At 38.9% G+C, this 26786-nt stretch overlaps 1 protein-coding gene across 1 annotated transcript in view; it reads right to left on the bottom strand.

The window, feature by feature from the left end:
- Positions 1-25333, bottom strand: part of GOLPH3 (golgi phosphoprotein 3) — a 30135-nt gene extending 4802 nt beyond the window's left edge. The window contains exons 1-3 of the mRNA XM_014875565.2: positions 24947-25333; positions 5001-5132; positions 464-578 (exon numbers count right to left, since the gene is read on the bottom strand). Coding sequence (XP_014731051.1) covers positions 464-578; positions 5001-5132; positions 24947-25162 — 463 coding nt within the window. The 5' untranslated portion in view covers positions 25163-25333. The remainder of the gene's footprint in view (positions 1-463; positions 579-5000; positions 5133-24946) is intronic.
- Between the last annotated feature and the right edge of the window lie 1453 nt (positions 25334-26786).

The raw sequence follows: 26786 nt of genomic DNA, 5'->3' as shown, positions 1-26786 counted from the left end.
TTTCTTCATGATTAATGGCCAAATCCTCAAAACCCTCAAGTTTTATGCGTGAGCTATGAACACTTCACCTCCTTTCTTTAATGAAAGATCTGAATACTCAGTGCACACACTCAGGCTCCAAACTTCGACCAACTCTCATTTCCAAACGCAGAGAAAGGCAGTTACATCTCCAGGGTGCAGTCCTGATTTACTTCAGAGTCAGTGGAAGGCACCTCTTCCACCAAGTTGAGATGTCCTCTGACATTTCCATACAGATCCTTTCTGTACCAAGTTAAGTCAAAAGCAACAGTTATTTATATTTAATTAAAGGCTACAATCAACAAGAGACTACCCTAGAGGACAGACTAATTAACATTTTTGCATATTTTCTCTCAAAAAACCTTGCAATATAATCTCTAGTGATGCCAGATAATTAGCTTTATTTGGATAAAAAAAGCAAATATACGTTATGTGCAAGGCTTACCACTAAGCAGTTCAATCCAATTTTGTACTGTTTCAGGAGGCTGGGTCTCTTTAATGTGTTTCAGAGCTTCATCAAGCAGAACATCCCCTGTAGGAGCATCTGATTTGCAAATCACCTAAGAATGAATAAAACACAATCAGTATTTTGACATAATTCATATATGACAAACACACCCATCAATAAAAAAACCTACCTGTTACAAAAACCAAAAGAATTTTAAAAAACCCCCAAACTCTCCCTTAAGAATATGCAACTTCAAAAAACCCAAACCTTTGTTGTTAAAAAACCCAAAACTATCAGTCCTTTTATTCAAAATACGTTAAGTCTGAGGTTATCTGTAACTTAAATTAACCTTAATGTGCTTAAATTATCGTGTTAATAACAAACTTAAAACCTTTTTTCTTTTTAAGGAAGATAATACGCTTATTTAGCCAGGTCCTTTGCTATCTCCCCAAAACAAAGTACACTACACTAAATTAGTCTCCAAATACAGTCTATTTTACTGCTTCAAGTCAATTTATTCAAAATACTGAGTTAAAAAATCAGGTTGCATGAAAATAACAGAAAAAACAATGAAAAAGTACAAAACTTAGCTTTCTTCAACATACTAATGGATAAAAATACGTTCAATATTTCAAGTTTTCCAGCTCTGAAGAACACACTGCCAGGTAATAAAGTTTCATTTAATAACAGTTAAACCACGTGTATTAGGAAAAATACACATGTACTAATAAACCCCTTAACATGCAACAATAAATGCAATACTATTTAAGTCTCATATTTAATAACTTCTAAGATTATTTGAGTTCTTAACTCAGGGAAGCACAACAAAAAAAATTGATACAGAGTAACATAATAAAATTCAAAAATATGAGTAACTTCTTGTTTACCAGTCTAAGTAGTTACAGAAACCATGCACAAATACAATGGTTTTTCTGGACGGAAAATCAAGAGCACCAAATGAAAACTTACAGATTAAACTAGCATGTTTAAATAAAATCTTTATTTATAGAAGAATTACTACTGTTGTTAACAATAATAATAGTAGCAGTTGTTGTTTTAGTTGTTGTTATTTTCATTGTTATTATTATATCTAGCAATTTAAATAGTTTACAAGTTAGCACTTTACAAGCATCAGGTAAAAGGTACCACACAATTGACAGAAAAATTAATATATCAGCACAATTCCATATATATATATACACACACATAGGAAAAGCAGGAAGCGAAAGCTCTTATTTTTCCTAACACTTCAGAGAAGTCAGAAAGGTGTTCTGGAAATGTCTAACTGAAATATATCCCAAGTTTATTTCTGTTTCATAGTTCTAATAATCCTTACTACAAACAATAGAGTGCAATACATTTTCATAGGGTCTGTTGATGACACTGAAATGAGCTGCAATGATAAGGCAACTTCAACTCCAGCAAGATGATCCCTAGCTGGTGTGCAAAAGTGTAGAGTATCTATGACATTAAAATTGCTCAGGAGATCTTTATGAGTACCTAACAGGTCATAGCTGGAATGATATTTCCAATTCAGATGGTCTATATAAAGCACAGAAACTAAGATTTTCAATAAAAATCAGCATGAAAGAATTACCACTGTTCTTCCACTTCTCTGCTACCCTGAATATCCACAGCACTGTTTCCTCAGTCAAGATTATCTTTTTCCCTCAAATGAGCGTACATTGGTTCACATTTCCATATTATTTCTCTCCCATCCACTTCCCAGCACATGGAGAGTGGACCAACAGAAGCCCAGCCACCTCTGAATCTTTAGAGATCTGCTTTTTCTTGATGGACTTAGTGGTGAATGCCTCTTGGCTAACTCTCTTCAGAGTGGGAAATTGGCTGGGTTTGGGATCTCATGAGTTGACTCATCACAGAAGATTAAGCATTCAGAAGGGGGACCTTTTTCCTCTCTAACAGAGGGACTAAAGCAGAAAAAAAGGAGGGAACATCCTGGTTCTTCAGAGATGCTGGTCCTTAGCCTGATTGCAAAAAAATATTCTTTGTTCCAATTCAAATTTTTCAGTGATTAATCAGGTACTAGATTTGCCTGGTACTTATTAATTAAGGAAATTTCAATTATATAGAATATTTAACTTGCATTTTTCACAATGCAGCTCTACAATTAAGCAAAGCTAAAGATTAAGCACAGATTTTTAAGTAAACTTAATTTTCTAGTTTTAATACAAAAATTCATTCTTGCATGAATTGCTCAGAATTGTTAGCAACAAAATACTGAAGTAAATCTGCCAAGGATTTACTGGGATTCCTTTTGCTTTTAATAACTCTATCTAATTTGGTTTGCTCTCTGAGCCTGTAAGACAATGTAGAGTTAACATCTTCTATTCTCAATAACCACTTGCAAATCTCAACATTCATTTATTTGTCTCTAATATTGATTCCAGTAGACAGAACTCCAAAATGGTGCAACAATTACTTAGTCTTAAGCCAAATTTACAAGGATGTTGCAATGTGTAACACACCATATCCACTTACAAAGTTTCACTAAGGCCCATCAAGTCATTGTCCACTTTTCTCAGTCTCATTTGACTCTCTATGGCATTTAATCATAGATTTAATGCATCTTGATCCATTCTGAAGTACAAAATATTATCAGCAGAGATCAACCTGATTTAAGGCTTTAAGTGGAAAACATATTATTCTTTCAAGTTAATTATATGATCAAACCCACAGTTAGCTGGTTGCAAATCTGTGCTACTGCTCAAAAATCTTGTTCTCCCCTCTTCTCGTGCTCACCTTACCACTTGTGCCCTACCTGATGACAAGATCAAGAGAGTGGTACCAGCAGAAACAAGAAACAAAAGTGATCAAAGTAAACTAGTTTTCACCCCTGAATCACAACCTTGGATGTATTATTAGAAAGCTCTTTCTACTTATGAGGCACAGTATCTATTTCAGAGCCAAAGCTAAGGGCATGGGAAGCAAAGCCTGCAGAAGCAGGACAAGTAGTAGTAGTACTTGACAGACTAGAGACACTTAAATCTGGCCAATACAGAAACACGACTGAAATTAAGTGTTAATGGAAAACTTCAAATAAAGTGCAAAACAACACAAGTCATTCACAAGAATTATTTCTAAATTGATGAATTGATGGAAGTGGTGCAGTTAGGGATTTTATTTGCATGAAAGTATTTAAGCAGAAAACAACCTTCATTTAAATTTTAAATTAATGCCTATTTTTATAGAACCCTCCTGCCTGAAAACTGGAAAGTATCTCAAATACCTTACAACTGCAGAAAAAGAAAACCTTTAAATTGTGTAGATTTTAGAGATCACCTTAAACAAACACATCTACCCAATCCCAAAACTACATGATAAAATTTAACAAAAACCACCCAACCACAATCAAACAAAAACCAATCCCAACCCAGACCAATAATTTTGCTTGTATTCTTTAGTGAATATACATACAGGTTACTTTCCCTAAAAAACCCAGCAACCTCACAGTTAATATTCGAGTAGCTAGAACTGACAAGGTTTTCACAGAATGAAAATAACTCCTGATTGAATGCCTAAGAAGATTACTGAATGCCTAAGAAGCCAAAAGCTCTAGAGGAAAAAAAAATGTGCGAACTAATCAATGCTGAATATGCTTAAATGAGGCTAAAAGAAGTAGGGACTGTTTGTCGGAACAGAGGTTAGATTTTTCTGAAGTGAAGGGAGCTGGGAGAAGGTTGGGGAATTCACAAGCTTGCCTTAAAATGTAGCAAAAGATAATATTGACAGGGAAATGTGCCATAAGAGAATTTATTTGTGGTGGACAGACAACATTTGACCAGGTTTTCAATAGGCTTATTTTACAAGTATCCTCTAATGCTGAAGTAAAAATTCTTCCAAGAGTGTGACTTAGCACATTTTGCAAAAAGGGAAAATTCAGTGGTAAAAGTAAAAAAATAAGGGCTTCAAATCTTCAGCCTAATTCTACAAAGGACCATAGAGATGTGGCCATCTTGAAGGTTAGAGAGCACAACCAATATAACACACTAGCCTCATGCTTGAAACTAAATAGTTTGTATTCTCAGGGGCCACAAGAACAAGAATGGTTTCCTTCCCATGCAATGCCAGCACAAACTGCAGCATTGTGTACACCAGATGTAAGCTGGTGGCCTGCAGGACACATCTGGCATCTGGCAGTTACCCACTCGTTTCAGCCTCAGCCCACATCCCACCAGCATTGCAAAAGCCAGTTCCTTTGGCAGATTACAGCTGGTGCCCCTGCCAGTAACTGCTGCCACAGCCACTGCCAACGGCTGGTTGGCAACAGTACCAGCAACACATCCAGAGAACAAACATGGGCACAGAGCAGGTACCAGAGATGCTCCATGGCACTTCATTCCAGCACTGAAACACTTTTTAACTTTGCACATCTACCTTAGGTCATTACTCAGAATCATCATCCTTCACACAAAGAAAAAACCCCATCCTTTTTCTTAGAATCAGTTGCAATTTATAGCCCCTGTATTGTGTGGAGCATGACAAGTAAACGAGATCATTTTCCTGCACTTACCTTTCTTGTTAGCAGACTTTTGCGCCTCATTCCACAGGCCTCCAGCTGGAGACGCCCCCGCAATGCCAACTCAATTAACATACAGCCACGCAATCCCGAGGAGATGCAATCGTTCCAGAACGATGTGTAACCCTGTGGAGAACGAAAGACAGTAAGATATCTCCATCTCCACCTGAAAGTGAACACAAAAAGGGCCTTGCTGTGTTCTCTGAGCAGTTCTCCTGCTTTCACACTTTTGAAGTGACATCACTAGTCACTATCATTCCTGCCCTGAAAACGTGAAAGAGAAACAGTCTCATCCTCTTCAGTTTTGACACTCAGTCTCTCTGTTGTGAAGAACCAGGAATCCTCAGGAAAATGATACAGAATGAAAGAGGGCGATACCAGGAACTGTGAGGTATAAAGTGTAGTTTTATACACAGTCAAAATAAACTTAGGACAGTTGTAAGACATCAAGCATTTGGCATTACTGACATCACATGGCTTTATGAGTGACCAAGAAACATTAACATGACTTTACGTGCATAAACAACATGGCACTGAGAAAGCAATAATAAACTAAAAACTTATATTAAGTTAACTATAGAGTATACTGAAAAACACAAATGTGACAATCAGCACAAATCATGGAACAGATTCATCTGGCTTGAGCACAGTAACGTAAAAGACAAATACTTTCAAAGAAATATTTATAACAGCTACTATTTTGTCATTTAAATCCTTTGAAAACATGTGCTTTTACAGCTTGAAGCATAGTTCTTTACAAACTACAAAACTGCATACCACATTTATTCTGCAAAGCACACCACACCTACTGTGATTTATCTGTTTCTCCATTGACTGCTGTTTGCTTAAATGGCAGAACAGACCACTTGACCCAATACATTTACTCATCAGTATCTAGAAACACAACTGTTTGACTTTTGTACTCCACTGTTCAACAGTTATGACAAAAAAAAAATCTTACAAAAAGAATTCTCTTTTATATGGAGTAGCCAACAACATTCTTGCATATTTTTTAATATTTGAGTATCTAAGACAAAGCAAAATCGTTCAGAAATGTTCTGAGAAACGTTTGATATGATTCATAAAGATCTTTCCAAAGTCCTCTAGTGAAGCACTTCTGAAAACGGCAGCTTTGGGATATTTTAGAGAAAGGTGCTGTACACAAGACAAGGTGGGGGAAAAGCAGAAGACAGCTCTGCTTTTCATAGATTTGTCTTAACCAATAGCTTAAATCAAGAGCAAGTCAATTTTATTATTTTTGCAGACGAAAGTTGCCAATGTATAAAGATATAAGATAAACATACCCTAAGTCCACTAAATTTACAAACCAGTCTAACTAATGCCATAAATTACAGATTCCCAAGGATGTAAAAATACTTGTTTCAATTTTGCACATAGCTATTTTCAAGATATAATATTTTGTATTATAAATACGACTAATACTTTACAAAAAGTCTACAAAATCTCTAAGGTAATTATGGAATCTCTAATGTAATTACGGAAATAGGTCCCATATATTTATTTAAAACACCATAAATATGAGTTTGGAAAGGCATTTGAGAAGATATCTAATCAGCCTTCTACTCTAGAGCTGTTACACTGCTAGTATCAGCTACTCCTATAATGCCATTCTGCAGTTAAGACTTTGGTTGGCACCAGACATTTTTGCCAAACGACACACACGATAAAGTGCAGTATTTGCTTGAGTGGGAAGAGATACTACTCCCACATTTTATTTCCAATCAGTCTCTTTACATAATAATTTCTGAAGTCAGGCAATACCTACACAATCAAAAGGTCTACTCCACAAACTCACAGGCATAATAAATTTACACTTATTTGAATTAATAGAAAATTTCATATTATTATGCAAACAATTAAAGCTGATGCTTTTCCCCTTTTTTTAGCAATGAAACCTGAATTTTTTTAAAAAAATAATATTTTTCAATGAAGTGACATTAACTACACCTCTCCCAGCACCAATTACCAGATGTAAACTCCTCTGTTGCAGTAGTTAACATGGGTGGCCACAGGCTGAGGGCTGCAGAGAAATACAGGCTCATAAGGTAATTTAGGTCACAGGAGTCTCTAGTCCTACCTCCTGCTGCAAGCAGGTTCAGTAATGAAGTCAGGTCGCTCAGGGTTCTATTTAAGCATGTCTTAAAAACTTCCAAGATGGAGACCGCACAACAATCCAACAGTTTTTAACCAACTAATCCTGAAAAACAGCTCAAAAAGACTACATCCTTCATAAACGGAGCTGCTTGTTTTGGTGGGTTAGATGACAGTGAAGTCATGAGAATGTATCCTGTAGCCATCATCTTCTTATTTTTCTTCTGCCCCCAGGCACAAAGCTCACAGCTAATCCTCTAGAGAAGGAATATTATATTTCCACACACAGAAATTGCACAGTTACCAACAGAGTCAGGAAAGAGATTCTTTTCAATCCATTAACCTGATCTTTCCAGATTGTTCTGGTAGATGAACTGGTCAGTTTTACCTACTGCGAAGATACCAGACAATCGAAGGAACCTTCACAGAATATCAGTTTAGCACACAACAGTCTAACTAAATCATCCTTTAAATTAACACGATCTTCCTGAAGTAACTAGAACTGAATGGAAGACACTTATCTTTGACACTCCAAACACCCTCTTGACACCTACTTTAAATGGCATACAGCATAACTAGAAAAGGTGCACAAAAGAGAAACAAAGGGGTGGAGATTAATAATTCATGGGGAGGTGGAATTGCAATACAGAATAATGTAGTATTTTTAAAGGAAACAAGGGCTAAAAGACAATTTAAAAAGCTAGCTCACAGGTTAGGAGTCAGTAGCCAATTTCTTTTCTGTTTTTCCATTCAATTGTTTTAACAGGAAGGCAGAAGGGTTTTTTAAAATCTTTTAAAAGACAAAATCAATAATGAAGTTTGACAGACAGCAATGGATCTGTAAACCACACGTGGACCAAGATGAAGTCAATGTTCACTGAGGGAATTGTCATCCTGGCCCCACCCCCTCCTGAATGTGACCTGGCCACTTCTCATTACAGCACGTGTAACAAGACAGGGATGCAGTTTTTAAAACTGCTCATTTATTCCAAATTCTTAGCAGTCTCAAAACACTTGATTGAAGATCAAACACCACTACTCAGAAATGCAACTCATTCTACTATTTAATGCTCTTAAACAGCACTAGTTTTCTCACAAATACAATACCAAGTATTTTTACTTTATCCATCTTCCTTCAAGTCTTATAGCTTTATAAACTTTTTAACTCAAAGAAATACTTACTTCATAAAAGTTGCTAAGCAGCAGGGGGTAAGACTTACAAAGCAGATTATTTTTATCTGACAGCAATCACATTAGAATAGCACTGTAAGCTATGAATAGCTTGCAAGACAAAATTTTAAATCTACAATGACTCAAAGATCAAAAGACTGTTTACAACTGTCATGTTTATTTACACAAACACAGCACAAAAGCATTTTTCATCAGACCTGACCTAGAAACTTTCAGCTAAAAACTAGTTTTGCTAGGTAAGCATAAAGGGAAATAAGAATAAAGTTTACACCAAATACTTGTTACCACATTAACTTTGAAAGCTCAGACTTTCCACCCAGGTATGGCAAAGCACAAAGCTGAGACTAAGATCTTCTTTCCAGTTTAAGAATAAGTTATTTGATATCCATATTCATTAGGCCATTTCTTTCCCACCAGCTCCTATGGCATTTATCCACTTCCTCCTATTCCCTTTTACCCACTTCCAGCTCACACAGGTATTCCTGTTCAGCTATTCCTTAATCACTTGAAACTCCCATCTATTAAACAGTCCACTGTATAACAACGGCCAATTACCAAAACTACCTTACTTTCCACTTCCTGCTTCTACTTAGTCTCTTTAGAGCCATTAAGTTATTTGACAGATTTTAAAATTCAAAAGGTTGTTCCAATTTTTTCTTCTTTAAAAAAGATTGTTAACACACTATCTCTGATCCAACAGGGCACTGCAGCCACGACCTAATTTCATAAGTACAGTAAAAAAATCAGAGAAGAGAAACATGATGAGATGTAACTGAAGATACTTGGTGCTAAATATGTTAGTGATTTCTACACAATTAAGGCTACTTTAAGATTTGTAAAAAACTTCACAATCATTTCACTTAGGCATAAAACAGCCAACCTTCACAGAGCAATGACTCTCACACCTTCCAGGCTACTGTCACACTAACTCCATTTGAAACAAAAAATAACTTAAAAAAAACCACAAAAAACAACTAACAGAAAGATCCCATTGAATAAACATCACTATATTCTGTTTCCCAAGTGCAATTTAAAGTTACCCAGCAGTAACAGTGCAGAAAATGCAATTAAGTTGTAGATGTCATTTTATGTTTATGTGGACAGAAATAATCCCTAATGGATTACAAAGTTAAAAAAAAAAAGAAAAAAAACCCCTTTCTTAATAAAACATAGAACAAAAGACTCAGAAAAGACTGGGTAAACTTTTACTCAAGAACACTATTTTTTATATGTCAGAGTTGCTAAAAATTTATTCCCACTACAGAAATATATATTGTCTCTCCACTTCTTCAGTTAACTCAGAATAGGTGAACAGCAGTTCTACTACACCTGGCACAGACAAGAAAGGAGAAGGACAGAGAAAAAAATCCATGAAAACACTTCAGATTCAAGAGAAAAGAAAGAAAAACGCTTGCAGCGTTACAAATCTGAGGCTTCAAAATACACACATGGCAATATAAATAAATACGATGTGTTTAACTCACGTGGTTAAGGGCAGCTGTTTACAGAACACAGAACTGTAGCTGCTAATGCATTCTAAACTAAGGAGTCTCAAGCCATGCAGATTACTTTGCAGATCACAGGGCCATTGCAATTGAAAACCAGCTTCTTTTAAAAATGCACCATAAAGTCACGTAATGATATGTGAAGATAACTTGTGGATTACTAACATCTACTCACCATAACAATTAAGTATTTCTTTATTTCAGCATGACAGGCCTTGCAGACCCATCCTCAGAACCACACAGCCTCACATTTAGTATCACACATCAGTATTAGGTTGAAGTTTTGGACCTGATTCAGACTCAATTTACATTTATGAAGAACCACAACAGAAGTTTCCCTGGGATAATGCACATAACACTGCTCAGTCTATGCTTCTCTTACTAAAATCCTTTTCGTTTTACATTCGAATTTAATATTACTCCTTAGACCTTCACCTAGCACCCTCTACCAAAACACAAAACTAAAACAGCTATAGTAAACAACTGAAACAAACCAAACAAGTGCAGGGAACTTCTAAAGGAGAAACATCACTACAGCTACCCAAACCCCTGAATTCCTGTTCTCAGGAAATTCCAAATTTTTCTTTTATGAAAGACACAAAAGGACTTTGAAATTTGGTAAATAATGTAATTTCTGAAACTTCATGTACAGACAAAATAAATAAAACTCTTTATTTATTGGTTAAACTCTTTCCAGCCAGGTCAGCTCAAGGGAAGCTGGCCAACTAACAAAAAGAAGTGAACAATTACAACTCCTGAGGGGTTTGGGAGTCCCAGCTCCCAAAGCAATACATCTTAATCTTGTCAGAAGACATCAAATCCTTGGTTTCTGGGTTTCTCATCTAGGAAACACAATCCAGGTTAAAGAAAGCTTTCACATTAGCAAACAGTAAATTCTGAATTTATAGGTACCCTGGTCTCTATTAGAATAGCATTTTAGAAAAAAAATTGCAACAAACTCTACCTAGATGATGAAAGATACTGGGAATGTTACTTTCATTACTTCTGCATAGACACACTCACAAGCTTTTTTGGGGGTAGCAACATAAAACCTCTAAGACACAAAACTATTGGTTTGTTTATATACAAACAGTTGTTGAGCTTTCCAAAACAGGCGTTTCTTCCTTGCTATCTATTCTTTCCAATGTGTGGCAGACTATTTTTATGTTCTCACAAATCACAGATGACAAACATATTGGAATATACCTCATGCTTGCTGGCATCAGGGAAAGTTACAGAGGACAATTATCTGCAGGTCCAATTAGGAGCCCTTGCCAAATACACATGCCAGAATAATAAATATACAGTTTAGAGACATATAAAACACACAACGTTCAGTTCTACTGTTCAGATGATCATAAGAGGAACCAGTTGTCAAGAGATGTAAGCCTGACATGGACTAACTGAAATGAATGTGGAACTTGGGAAAAAAACTTTCCAAGTCAGTTCAGATCACTTGTAGGACTGGACAAAGTAAATTGAGTCATCTGCTGGTATAAATTTTATATGAGCTGGTTTTCATTTTGAATAGCACAATTACCAAGGAATCTACTTATATCTAGCATTTACACAGCAGTGTCATGGAGGAAAAATGCACCTGCATGCTGACTGTGTGTAGTTAATTCTGAGGAAGACTCATGCTCTATACATACAAAAATTCAGATTTATTTTATTAGAGATACTAAGAGTGGCAGAGAGAAACACCAGGGGAAAAACAGCAGGGAAAAAGCAGGACAAAATGGTACCCCAGTGTTCAATTACTTTCCCAGCACAAGCAATTCCTGTGAATCACTACTTTTTACCTTGGACAAATTCACTGCAGTTTAACTGACCTTCCAAATCAATATCACCACATCTCATTTTAGCCTTGCACAAAACCTTGCATGTAACTGGAGAAGGTTCGTCCCTCCTCATGTCTTCATTTTTAGCCATGTGAGGACTAAACCCAAGCAAGCAGTCCAAAACCTGAACTGCTGCTGAAGACAAAGTATTTCTTCACTCCATGTAAGCACATTGCTGTTCTCTCTCCTGAGCCCACAGCAGCATTTTTGTAGTCAGCCAGATGAGCAAGTGGTCTTTCTGAGACTAATAGCCAGCTCCCTCACCTGATTCACCATGAAGGTGAACCAATTTCAGAGACAGCGTGGAAAAGGGAAGGAATGTGGCTGGGACAGACAGGAAAATGTAACATCATCCCATTCCGTGACAATTCACACTTCAATAGATAAACTGCATCCAAACCCTGAATAATTTTTATAACCTGCATACTTTCAGCTAGAACTTAGTCTTTGGGACAAAAAATAGGGGGAAAAATTTGTACATTATTGGGATACCTGTTCTGAAGCCATTCATGACCAAAATATGCTCAGAAAAGACAAAATCATAAAGCTTAAGGTATCATGCACTTTTTGTCATTACCTTCAGCTCCCCATTTTGGACTTCAGCAATGACTACCCTGATGATCATAAATTGGAAGTGATATTATTTAAATCTGACAAGGCATATGACAATAGCATCCCTTTCTGATTCTCTGAAGCAAGTTCTTTCAGAGGCGAGTACTAGTCTATCATTAGCCAGCACAAAGCACAGAAGGAACATAATATAAAATCATCTGTCACCCATTTGAAACCTACTGCAAAAGACAAGAAGAGACAATTTATCCTGAAATAGAGGTTGTGGCAAGTTGTATTTCGTAATGGACTTAATCGCAATTGTGACAGAACTGTCAGTTTTTCAGTCAACGAGCTCCTCCCTGAAGTAGTAGTTTTGGGACGACAGAAAGACAGCTGGGGAGAACAGAAGGGAAAGGATTAACAGCATACAGTGTCCAGGTGCTCTGCAGCAGGTGAAGAGTTATTAGGAACTGGCCTGCCACAATTTTCTTGTCAGATGTCTGCTTCCTTCTCCCTGCATCCCTTCTCCAATGTAAGAATCGGTCACAAGCAACTTTACAACTTTAAATGCTTTACAGCTATGATTGCTCATGAAACAAACACTGCATAAAAGTATTTTGATTTTAATGAAGAGTATGAGTGGAGTAAAAGGCACTGGACTATCAAATTCCCAAAAGAGACAACCATCATCCTAATACACTTCTGCCCTTACGTAGTCTCTCTACAACTACCAACATTACTTTGAAGTTTTGAAAGCACTTTTATCACCTGAAGAACTTCTGCAACACATCTCCTTAAAGCTGCTCCAAACAGGCAAAGTACAAAACATAAGCAGAACATACAGAGAAAGGATAACAACAGTATTTGGTTTATTACAAATGTTTTAGCATAGAATTGCAATTCATTCAAAACTGAGCAAAAGCCTAATTTTAAGCATTCCAAATGCATCTATCACCAGCATTCTTCTATAACAGAAACACTATGTTCTGTTGGATTAAATGGAGATACCAGCTGACAGCCCTAGGAGAGGGCAAGCAACAGTATGGAGCATTGTCTTCTAACACCAATACATGATTTTGTTCCTACCCTTTCTAGCTGAAGGTGGAACTGCTGATTGCAGAAAGATAAATGGTCTGACACCACTGCAGGTAAGTAAATCTCTTATTCGTGATAACACAACTACAAGCAGAAATCTCAGGCAAATCAAGGTCAGTAAATGAGTTACTGGGCAATAAAAGAAATAAATTTACTGATCTTTTAGATATGAAAAGCTGCTAAAAGTTAGTCACTTATTTAGGAACATCACTATAATGAACTAATATGCTTCTGCATCTCTTGAATGGGTCTGGAGTCAGCAAGACTGATGCTATACATGCTTAATTTAATACTGAGCATGTTTTAAAATGTATTCGTCCAACAAATCTGACACCCGACTTTTTCAGTCAAAAACTTAAATTACAAAATTTTTAGATTAGCCCTTAGAAATAAGGAATCCTTAAAAAAAAAAAAAAAAAAAAAAAGTCTTTCCTTCCAGCACACTTGTTACAAGAAGCTTCACAGCATAACAGCAGGCAAACTGGTCTGGTAACACAAGAACACAAAATTCAAAAAAGTCCAAAAACTTTTCCAAGTTTTCAATTACAAACAGAAATGCTGGTCAATACTAGAACTCCTCTTCTGCAGGCAGCCACCATTTGTTCCACCTCAGCTAGATCCTTATACAGACTTCTGTGAACCTCTGATTCAGCTCCAGCAGCCTTAGACGGACTAAACATATAAAGCAGCTTGAAGCCCAGTGAGAACCAATGAAAAGTCTTTCTGCCAGCCTAAATAAAAATATTTATAAGAATGTGGGGAAAATGCAAACAACAGAAAACAATTACAGAAGACAAGAAAAAGGAAAAACTATTGCAACATTCATTGAAGACAGGCTGGAATGTCCAAAATTACTTGAATTCTCAAGACAAAAGTAGACTGCTCTCACCATAGGTATCTTATACAATCTGATCCATTTTCATTTTCAGGAAACCAAAAAGATCTGTTCTTTTCTTTCCAGTGCAGGTTACTGTAACTTATATCAACCTGAATGGAATCACAGCACAGAAGCTGCTGCAGGCAGTAAGTCTCAAGACAAGCTGACATAGTCAAATTATGCATATGCTTTAATGACCCATTAATGCTTACTTTCTAATATACATTCAATACATATATTTCAGTTTATTAACTCTTAATAGCTATCAACTTATTACCCCTAAGAAAATCTCATACTCCATAACACTACAGTACTGCACAATGCCAGACAGATTTAAACAAAAAACCAAGCCCAGCTTCTCTGGCAGCATTTTTTGGCAAATCTCAAATAAATTTCCTCTAGAAAGGAACTGTGTGGCCTTAGCCCAAACTGCAAATAAAATGTTTAGGGTTAGGATGTCTTGCTTGACTAACTCTTCAATAATAGTTTCGATCTTTTCTCCCGTCAATGGACTCATCAAACAAGAGAGACAAAAAATCTCCACAATTCTGGAATACAAGAATGATAGTTAAGCTGAGAACATATTCAATGTCTTTCCTCATGCTTAGATTCCAAGCAATCCTGAAACACAAAACTGAATTTTGGTTCAGATGACAACATGATTCAATAAAATTCTTAATTATTAGCAATTTCCTAAAAGTCAAACCCTCCATTTTCCTTACTAAATAGTTTTCACACCTGTCTGTCATATATTGATTTTCACTGCTTCTACAGACTAACCCGTTTTAAAACATTTGGTTAAAGACAGGACCCAGCTTCACTTGACATGAGTGCATTAAAAGAAGGCTATTTCCTATGTATTATATAGACAAAAAATAGATTTAATAACCAAAAGAGGGAGTTTCATTTTTCAGGTATCTCTAAAATGGGTAACAAAGGAATTTCAGATACAGGAAAAGAAATAGCTGTAAAAAAACATTTTGAAGACATTCTGAAAACAAAATAATTTTAGGAGGCATTCTTCCCTTTTACCAGTCATCTCTCAGAAATAATAACATCATAACCTATCATATCCTGTATCCACAACCTCAGGTGGAATGGAACCACAAGGATCATCAAGCCCAACTCCTGGCCCTGCACAGGACAGCCCAAATAATCCTGCTATATGCCTGAGGCATCTCCAGAATCTCGCTCCGCCCCACATCCAGGGTTGCCTCCTCCAAACTGCAGAATCTGGCACTTGCCCTCATTAAACTTCATGTGGCTGGTGATATCCAACCCTCTGATTTGTCAAGGTCTCTCTGCTAGGCCTCTATGATTTCCAGGGTAAACGACTCCTCTCAAGTTGGTGTTATCAGGAAACACAGTAATACTACTAAAAAGATAAAAACAAGATGCCCAAAACTTGTAAATGCTAAAAAACCATTAAAGTAAAACACTGCTATAGGACTACTCTGGATTTTTTCATGAGTCAAAGGAAAACAAATTCAAACTTCAATTATGTGCAGTTTAAACAAACTGGACTCCTCTTCACATTAGATTAGGTCTTTTTTCACCTATACCTATAGACAGCTCTTTCCTGCAAATATGACCTTTCAAGTAAGCCACCACCTTCTCAACCCAGAAACTTGCAGGAAACATCTAATGATATATCCTAACCTAGGAAAATTTTGAAAATTAAGAAGAAAAAGTCAAGCCAGAATGGAGGAGTGTTTATTATTGGAATACTACAAGGCAAGGACTTTGATGTTTGACTCCAGTCCCTCCTGATTTCCTCTTTTCATGCAAATGAAATCATTAGCCATTTACTGGAACATAAATTGCACTCTAGTTATAAATAGAAGATAAGTTAGTGAGGGAAATCTCTGAAATGTTCTGACAGTCAAACACAGAAATACTTCAGGAAAGCACGCTTACATATTCTACAAAGCACAGTATTCTTGACAAGGAACTTGGCAGGTATTTGACTAACCTGCCACAGCATTTAGGAATAAATAACACACAGTAACTGCTGTCAGGCCCTGAAAGCACTGAAGCCAAATGTTACTGCCTGTTGCAAGCATGTACACACGTATATGTTACACAGGCACATCTCTCATTAAAATGAAGGTAATAAAAACGCCTAAATTTGCTAAAGAGGAGGCAACTATGGCACACACACTGCTGAACCCTTATGAGACCTCTGATTAAATCAACATTTAACAGTCTGACTGCTCATTTAGAAACGAAAAGACAAACTTAGAAGCCTAACTTTCTTCATGATTAACTGTATACACAAGCAGATAATGATTTCAAATATTTGCATGACTCTTGTAAAGCCACCTTCCATCAGTGCACAATCTCTATTCTCCATATTGGTGCAAAATTAAGAAGTAATTCGTTTGATCAATAACCTTTGATTTCAACAAACTGATTTCTACTCCACCTCCTATTGCCACTGAACATAAAATCTGACATTTATGTGAAAGAAATGTTTAATTAGAATTTAGTGTCCTCTAGTGCTGGCCTGAGCCAGGATGGCAGCTAAGTCCCACATAACTGTTCCCTCAGTCATTTTGGCACGGGTGGAAGAGAAAAGGAAGACCTTAAGTGAAAAAACAAAAGTAAGTGATGCCAAACACTTGCTTGCCACCTCCCACAAGCAGACTGATGACCAAGTGGGCCCCTGGCCATGACCACCTACCCTGCTCTCTCCACTCTCTTTTTATTGCTGACCCTGGCACTGCACATCCCAGGGTACCCCTCTGGTCAGCTGGGGTCTGCTGTCCTGGCTGTTCCCCCTCACAGCCTCTTCCACCCCCACTGAAGGGGTGGGCAGAGTGAGAAACAGAGACGGCCTTGATGCTGTGCAAACACTGCTCAGCAACAGAAAACACAGGTTGCCATGTTATCACCACTGTTTTGTGTTATCAGTATTGTTTTGGTCAAAAATAAAAAACATGGCACCATACTGGCTGCTATGACGAAAATTAACTCTACCCCAGTAGACACATCTACCTGGTACACATCTCTTAAAAAAAATAGGAAAAATCTGAATCTAGTATGTCTATCTAATACAGACAAAGTAGCATTATAGGCTTGTAGTAGCCTTATAGCCTAAAGCAGCCTTATAGACGGACTAAGAAAGAGGTGTAGGTTTCACTAACTTTGACTAACTAGCCCACATTGATTAAAATTATAATACCATCCTCCAGGCTTATAATTACAGTATATATGCACCCAAATAAAACATCTACCCATCCCCTCTCTACCTTTCCTTTTACAGCAGTCACAATTAAAAACAGTGTGTAAAACACTGTATTATTTCAAACTGGGGAGGTGCACAATGCTTAATTTTGAATAGTCTGTATCTGGTCCTTAATGTGGATGGAATTCTAGAGTCATGTTTTGGGTCTTTAAAAAACTGTGTACATAAGGGAGAGCGATTCCTCTGTTCTTAGTCTAAATCTCATCCATCTTCCTTTCTGTCCTTTTCAGAGCACCTTCTAGCTCCTCACTTTTTTCGCTTGTCCAGGTGCAAACAATTTTCAAGAAACAGAGTACCTCACAATAATGCCATGTCTATATCTTTGTTATGAGGTTAAATAAAAGGTCCACCCACTGCACTGTTCTCATGCTGAAAGGAACAATTCCTCCATTTAGCATTTAACATATATTAACTGTTAACTGAAAGTCTCAGCCATAGTTTGCAGAAGCTGCTAAAGCAGGAGCTCCATTGAAATATCCAGCTCAGGCAATGTAGTTGCAGTTAGCCCTTCCTGAGTGATCAGTACAGACAGAACATCCACCTGACATTTACCTCAAGCAACACAATGAGTGTCATATACCTGCCTTGGCCACTGTGCACTGCAAAAGACAGAATACTGAAATTACAATACAATACATACAGAATGCTTCTCTCGTCGTATAGACTGCCCACGGTAAAATCAAGTGTCTGTCGAAACAAAATAAAACAAAACAAAAACCCCAAAAAAAAAAAAAAGTTCAATGTGTTGTGCTGTACAAAAATAACAAGCTAAATACAAACCTCCTGGTAAAAACCACGTACAGAAGATGTCTGGCAGCTAAGGGCTCTAAATAACACAACTACATGGTGCTATCTAGTAAGACCATAAAGGCAGATGACTAGAAAGTATGTAGCAAAAAGCAGCTTACAAGTGCTTAAAAGAGTATCAGCCACAGAAAGATATGCAAAAAGCCTGACAACTAATTTCCCAGTGTGATGAATAAATCCTGTAACATCCACAAATAAAAAGAGAGCTTTGAATGTAACACCTCTCCCATTATAAAGACCTAGATTGTAGGGTGTATTATCTCAATGGTCCATCACAAACATGGGAAGAAAAAAAGAAGGAAAAAAGGGTGAAACACACAGGTTTGGCTAGAGGTTGTACAGGGGGAGGTGGGAAAGACTTGGCGTGCAGAGTTCTGGTTCATACTCTGACCAACAGTACAGTAATTTTGTCCTGCTACTCATTTGTGCTCCTACTCATCCAGGTTTATGTACTTGGAGGAAGAGAGCAGTTGAGAACTATTTTATGTGCAATCTCATAATTCTTATATCTGAAAAGTACATGTGAAATCATTCTGCATAACATTTTATCAATATTTCGGCGAGAAAGCAAGTCACTGAAATTTATCTAAGACCTGTTTGCAAGCCAGAAAAACAAAAACAGTTAAAAGTAGCCCATGGCTAGCTAACTAACTGTTTTCTTCTTTTACTAAAACTTATGAAAGGAGGAAAGAGTTGTGCAGAGGAAACCAAGCCACACATTTACTCCAGACTACCTTCCCTTCTTCCCAGTAATGCAATACAGAGATGAGTACGTGCTCTATTAATTATTTGATCTGTAAGAAAGTAATTTTTAAATACACTGCCTGCAATACTTAGTCTGGTCAATTTACCCTTTCAAAGAAGCCCATTACATGGACCTTGCCTAATTAAAGAAATGCCATCTATATAGCAATAAATGTTATCTACATTAGGGTCAAAGAACACCTGAAAAAATACATTACTTCTTTAATATAAAAAATTATTTTCAGTTTCATGGTTATTTCTCTTCTAACAGTAAAGCTCAAAACTTTCTTATATATATACTTATTTCAAAATGTTTAATAAAAGCAGCTTGCTAAAGGGAGAGGAAGAAGAGTTATGGTATGTTTTTAAGAGTGCTCAAGTTAAAGCTTTGTTTAAGAGCACTTAAAATACTGGAAAGCACTGCTGAAAAGGTTCTGACAATATTTTTGTCTTTGCCCTAAACCAGTTTGCCATAAAAAATAGACTTTGGCACACTCAAAATTATCCACAGAAAAACAATCTAGATTACAGATTAAGTACGCTATGAAAGCAGGGATAACCACCTGCAATGCAAATGACTCAAAATCAGCATATCCTCAAAAGAGCCCAAAAGCAGGATTTACCCAGCAGCACAGTAAAGAGGCACTTTACTCATCTTATAGCAAAGAGAACTGGGGTACTCCTCCTCCCACACCTATCTTCTCCTAGTCTGTAATTTATCTATAGACATGAAGTAAAAAATTTAAAAAGACCCAAAAGGTAAGCAACTATGAAAGAAAGAATTTTTCACCACAGACATTACACACTTTGTTGCTATTAGGCCCTGCTCATTTGAGAAAAAGCATGTCTTTGTCCAGGTTTCAACACACTCATACATCACTCTTCAACTGCAACGCGAATGAATTCCCAGTAGACATCTCTTCAAGTTACACTTGTTTGTCTCAGAAATTTTCCAGCAAAACTTGGGCGCTTCAACGTTGACATTCAGCCTCTTGTTGAAACTGTTTCCATGAGATGAAAAAAGACTAAAAGGATACAAAGAAGACATTTCAAAACCTGTTAATGTCTAACAAAGGCAAATCCCCTCTAGACCTCTGCATCACAGTATCCGGCCGGCTAAGTCAAATCTTAAGAGCAGGAAAAACACCACCCACATATTGAGTATTTTCAAAATTCGTATGTAACCTTCCACGCAAGTACTTTAGGATTAAAATATAAAATTCAGAAACCAATTGAGACACTCGTATTTGTAAGAATAATAAAGAAACTACATTTTAAGACTAATCAGATCAATATAAAATAGCCCATCCGAAGCAGGCACACTAGTTCCCTAATAGTTTATTTCAATACAATGAAAAGTATCATAAGTTGGAGACCTTCATGTGACCTATTTGGACACAAAGCCATGCTGCAAAAACAAATTTTCAGCAATAAATGAAATTTTGAAGGCCAAACATAATCAACAAAAATCCAGGATAATTTCTGTACGTAATGAAGTGATTTAACATTACTTCACTCCCACAAATGACATTTTAGTCTTCAGCTAAGGAAAGGTAAAAAAAACCAAAGAGATATTTAATGTTGCAGTAGACTACAGCAGCCAGGTATTTTTCAGCATACTTTACATGAGTATTCTTTCAGCAAGTGAGGAATTAGTTACAGATCAAATAAACATTTTATCTTGGTGGGTGCCAGGTCTCTCTAGCTGCTTCAATTTGTTTAGTTGAGGCAATTGTCTAGAGGGCTGAGTGCACTGCTATTATTTGAACAGATTCCCAACAAATACCAAAATAAAATTTTAAAAAGGAGGAAAAAAACCAAACAACCAACCAAACAAACCCACATCCAGAAGAAAACCTACAAGGATGAAACGCAGTGGAGCAAGATACATAGCAGGACCACCTCACATCCTCTCCACGTCTATGGGACGGAATTAAAAGATGCCAGGAGGATCTGTAATGAAACAGCTACCCTGTACTCTTCTCTTAGCTATAATTTTTAAGTTGTATTCTAACTTCCAGTATTTTATATTCTTTTGCTTCAGTGGTTCTACATCACAACTCCCTTTTGCTGTGGCTTTGACCTATCCTACTGATGCCTGGAAAGACTGACCTGGAACACAGACTAGACAAAGCAAAAGGAATAAAATAGGTATTTATTGAAAAGATACACTTTGGGCAGTGCAAGAGCCCAGCCGAGGCTACACCCAATCCAAATCCAATATAGATCCTGGACACAAGTTTTTACACTTTTAAAAGTTTTGGTTCATCTACATATTGGGGTCAATTATCCAACCATAGCCCCAGGTTATGAAGTATCAGCCCCCTTGCTTGCCTCCTTTCCCTTGCCATTGTTTATGCTCTTTGGGTACCAGTTGTCCTTGATTCTCTGGCTAGGAAAGGATTGTTTTGTCTATCTACCCTGTGAAGAGAACTTACTAACACCTAATATGAAGTTTTAGAGTTACACACTAGGCAGCTGAGATTCTGAAAATATAAAATTTGAACCCAAGGCATCACTATCACAATACCAGTGTTTCACCTAATACAGCACTGGTTTACTTCAGTGCATGCTTTTCATTCCTATAGCAACTGGCTATTGCTCTGCTTTAAATGGATGAACCTGGCTCTCTTTTCCAGACATGTTTCTGATGGATTTTCAAATACATGCAGGTATTGTGATGGCTCCTTGAAAAATTTTAGTAATGTATTTCCTTCTAGCTTATTACCTGCTCCTCCAAGGACACTGCATCTGTCACATTATGCAAACATGTACATATTTCAGCACATATCCTTATAACCTATCTTGACTTCGGGATACAGAAAGAGTTATGTACACACAGAACATACAGATTGAAGGAGAACTGTTGCTGGAAAAGAACAACCAGAACACATACATTAGGAACAACTTAATTAGGCCAAACTGGTGGGGGACCCAACATTAACAAACAAAAAGGCCATGTCCAAGAAGCCATTGTAAATGCAGTTAATTGTGTTCAGACATCAGGAATAGGATTGAGGGGTTGTGTGTTTGTTTTACAGCTGCCAGAAATTCCCATCACTGAATCCATATTGCAGGGACAACCAGACAATTCAAAAGTCCTGCTGTGGTTGCTTGTGACCACCACACCACTCTGAAAACAGGATTCACATGAGTATCTAACAATCTCCTGGAAACACGGAACTCATCAATGCATCACTAAATGGATCTTCCTTGGAACACTGTTTCCTAATAGAAAAGACTCTTCTATGTACACTTAGAAATTATAAAGGTAGCTCTGTACATGAGAGGCATTTCGCATACAATTTACATGAAGTTAAGCCACATCCACTAGTGTTTAAAATCACCTAAAATTCTGAAAGCTATCTTATCAGTATCATGTATCAGCGAGTGTTCTGAGAAAGCAGCTATTTGCAGCGAAACATGCTCTTAGGCCAAAATAGAGTCCTTGTTTTTATTTTTTCTTTATATGTTCTTTGGACAATCCAGTCTACTTTTTGTAATTTTTTTTCTTATTTTAAAGTAAAAATTAAATTGCTTTATCCTGTTGGAATAAACAGGAAGGATATTCTAAGCTTTAAATTTACAGACTTTCAATCAAACTTGTATCTCATAAACTTGCCTTTGCCTGTTCCTTAGACTTCATATAGTTTCACAATTACACTTTACAGACCTTATATTGCTCTTCTTTTCCTCTCTCGAGAAAGTCTCACTCAAATACTACAGTAAATCAGTTCTACTGGAAGTAAAGACTTTGTAAAAAACATTTCCAGATGTGTAAAGTAAGTTAGTTCTGCTTACTTATCATTAGAATAACAGAGAACAAAAGATATTCATATTGGAAAATGTGCCCATAGTTTTATTTAAGATTTTGGAAGGAAAACACATGACCAATGGTTTAAATCGTATACCCTGTACACAGGAGCACAAGCAGGCCCAAAATCAAAGTCCAAATCCCAATGCTTCATGTCTAACAATGCTCACAAAGAGGGAATGCTACAGCTCCTGCATTTAAGCCCCCTGCCCTAGAGATGACATTATAATTCTTTTTGTCTGATGTCTCCATGGCAAAATCCCAAGGGAGTTACAGATATCCATGCCACTGTAACCATTCAGTTCCCTTTTCTATACAAAGGAACATTAGATCGTCTGCAACATATGTCAGTGCTGTGCTTAGCAAAGTCAAATAATTTATAACTTTGATGCACACCATTGCAAAGGTAGACTTTCAGACCCAATGTTAACTATTGCCTTGTGATACACCACAAAGACTTGTGCTCATTATTCGCTGGGCAGACACAATGCTCCCCACCTTGAAATGTTTACAGCATAATGCCTACCAATGCAGCAGATTTAGCACACAATCCTGGTTAAAAAACAGGCTGAAAGATCAGCCAGCTTATACCACCTTCCTCAAGGTAAGGTAACCTCAGCCAATCCTGCCAGCAATCACTCTTGCCACTCCTAACTGTCTTTCCCCTAACTATTCAGGCTTGTAGAAAGAGAAATGCTCATATGCATTCAATTCAACAAGCCTTCAATTCCACACGTAGAAGCAGAGATCACTATCTACTGAGGTTATCAGGACGCCATGGCAAGGTCCACCTGAAGAAATGGGACTACAAGAATATGCTCTGAAACACAGTCTGAGACAGAAATAAAATGCTATTGTAGCAGGTATATACACAGATCATAGAGTCACAGAATAAGATACGTTGGAAGGGACCCACAAGGATCACTGAGTCCAACTCCAGGCCCTGCACAGCATCATCCCCAAGAGTCACACTATGTACCAGAGAGTACTGTTCAAAGGCTGCTTGAACTCAGTCAGGCTCGCTGATATGACGTGTTAAAAAGTAAACGTTAATCAAGAAAATCACTCTTTATTCACTATCAAGCAGTAAATTTTATTTAGATGCAATGCCCTGTCAAAGAACATACAACTTACCGGCTTCCCTCCCATATTATCTTGTTTTCCTGAACAGGCACAGTTTCAAGAGACTTCTATTCAAATCAATGAACTGGATTAAATAATTTACTTGTCACACAAATTAAAAAACAAAAGCAAGTTTACTCGACAAAGTAAAAGAAAAGCTGGTTGCTCAATCAAATCCATACTATATCTCATATCTAAAATAAGGGTGTATTACACTTTAATCCACATCAAATTAAACTGCTTCCCCGACACAACTCTCATTCTGCAGTGTGTGTGCTTTCTGTTATGACTGCCTTTTTCAAATGAAAAAAAAAATCCAACACACTGGTGGAAGTACACCTTCCTCAATGACTTACTCACAGTATCACGGCAAACTATTAAGCGACGAAATCAGTAAAAATACAGAATTATATAATAATACTATTTTTTTTCTCATTATTCACAGACCATTTTTGTTGTATAACCCTCCCTCTAATTTTAAGATATTTTTCACATGCATTACTCCTAAAAGTCTTAGTAGAAAAGGGCTGCTCAGCATCCTAGAGCACTTGAGGACCTCCTAAGTACCAGAGTTCTGTCTGATAAAACCCACAGGAGAAGATCCCGCATTAGAGCCATGGATAAGTTGAAGGAGGATAAATATGCCAGGTGCACCCAGGCCTTCAAGTCCAACGCTAGCCTGAAGACCTGGCGCCCATATCCAGGTCCCAATCTTGCCCCAGGCCCTCTATATTCCCTCTCATATGTATTCATACGACAGCCCCTCTACGAACCCCGCAACCAAAGGGCAGCACTACAAATTCTGCCGGGTTCCCCCTCCCCAAAATCCGTGCACCTTTTCCCCACCTCCTCTAGAACACCAAGCCTGTTCCAGCCACACCACGTCCCCCATCCCCTCTGCCCCCAAGCCCACAGCCACACTCACTCTGCAGCGCCCTGGACTCCATCCCACCACCAGGCTCCTCTTCCCCACGGCACCCCCCAAAAACCGGCGTCCCCTCGGGCACCCGCTGCCCAGCGCCCCCGGCCGCACCTCACGGTCCTTGAGGCCCAGCAGCAGCACCTCCTCCATGAGGGTGAGCCGCGTTTCCTTGGAATCGCCCTTCTCGTCGTCGCCGGACTCGTCCCGGCGCCCTTCATCCTCGGGGCCACCGCCGGCGCCCCGCTCCTTATCGGCGGCGGCGGCGCTGCGGGAGGCCTCGGTCCGGCGCTGCACCAGCCCGGAGCTGCGCTGGGTCAGGGAAGTCATGGTGGCGGGCAGACAGCGAGGCTCGGGCGGCGGCTCGGGGGGGGGACGGGCCGGGCTGGAGCCGCTCCGCCCTAGGCGGCCCGGCCGGGGGCAGTCATGGGGAGCGGGCCGGTCCCGGGGCGGCCGCGCTGGCGGCGGCGGCGGCGGCTCAATATGGCGGCGCGGGCTGATGTCAGCGGAGGATGTGGCAGCGGCGGGCGGGGCGGCGCCGGAAAGGACCCGCGGCTGAGGGAGCGCGGCCGCGACCCGGGGCGGGCACTGCGCTGCCTTCGGGTGTAGGGGTGCCCTTCCACAGGCGGCTCGTTTACATGGCCGCCAGCCCGCTTGGCTTAGTGCAATCATTAAAGTTAGAAGAGCCCTTCGGGACAACCCAGTACAACCGTCTGCCCTGAACTGCCCCTGTAACCCCTAAAAACCACATCACCCAGCGCCAGACAGCTCTTGACCTCCAGGGAGAGTGACTCCAGCACGTCCCTGGACAGCCTGTTCCAATGACTGACCACTGGAGTTTAGACACAGAACCGTGTGCGAGTGCTGGCGCAGCCCCCCAGCCCCCTTTCCCCCAGAAGGAGAGCGTTCGGGGCCGGGTGGATGTGGCGATGGGCGGCCCGGGCTGCTGGAAGGTCAAGGTGCGGCCCAGGACCAGGGCAGTGGCCCGGTGACCGGACCTGGGGCTGGGCACTGGTGAGGCCGCGTCTCGAGTGTCCGGCCAGCGGGGCTGGGCCCCTCACGGGACCCCTGAGGAGCGAGTCCAGAGAAGGGCAATGGAGCTGGGGAAGCCTCTGGAGCACAGGCCTGATGAGGAGCAGCTGGGGGAGCTTGGAGAAAAGGAGGCTCGGGGACCACCTTAGCACTCTACAACTCCCTGACAGGAGCCAGGTGTGGCCAGGTGGGAGTCGGCCTCTTATCTTATCTTGACAGGATAAGAGGACACAGCCTCAAGCTGTGCGAGAGTAGGTTCAGGGTGAACATTAGGAAGCATTTCTTCACAGAAAAGGTGATTAGACATTGGGCTGGACTGGCTAAGGTGGTAGTGGAGTGATCATCCCTGGAGGTGTTTAAGGAAAGACTCAGTGCCATGGTGCTGTTGATACGGTTCTGTCACAGGTTGGACTCAAAGATCTCAGAGTGGGCTTTTCCAGTCTCTTTGATCCTGTGATTCTCTGTCCCTGTCCATAGCAGAAGGTTGGAGCAAAATGATCTTTAAGGTCTCTTCCCACTCAAATTCTGTGATTCCATGATTCCGTGTTTATATACGTGTACCCGTCAGGTGAACTCAGGTGAGGTCTCAATAGTTTTCACTTCAGATTTTGGAGATGGAGTCCCTCAGCTCTGCTGTGGATGGGCACCTTTTCAAACCTTGAGCCCTTTTGTGTGTGCACACCAAAAACTCAAAAAAACGCCTATCAAGGCTAAATCCCATGTAAGTTTTCAGGCAGTGTAATTTGTTGCAGAATATAGGTGTTAATGGTGTAGGCAAGGATGGCTTACACTTTTTAGTTCACAGTTAGAATATTGCATTTAACCATATCAAGATACATAAATACAAATACTTGTAAAATAGGTATTTGCTATATAAATAAAATATGTGAATAAATAGAGGGTTGTTTTTAGTGAGTTGTTT

This window comes from Sturnus vulgaris, chromosome Z, assembly GCF_052056855.1.
Source record: "Sturnus vulgaris isolate bStuVul1 chromosome Z, bStuVul1.hap1, whole genome shotgun sequence".
In the NCBI taxonomy this organism is placed as follows: domain Eukaryota; kingdom Metazoa; phylum Chordata; class Aves; order Passeriformes; family Sturnidae; genus Sturnus; species Sturnus vulgaris.
This window is presented reverse-complemented; position numbering and strand designations above follow the sequence as displayed.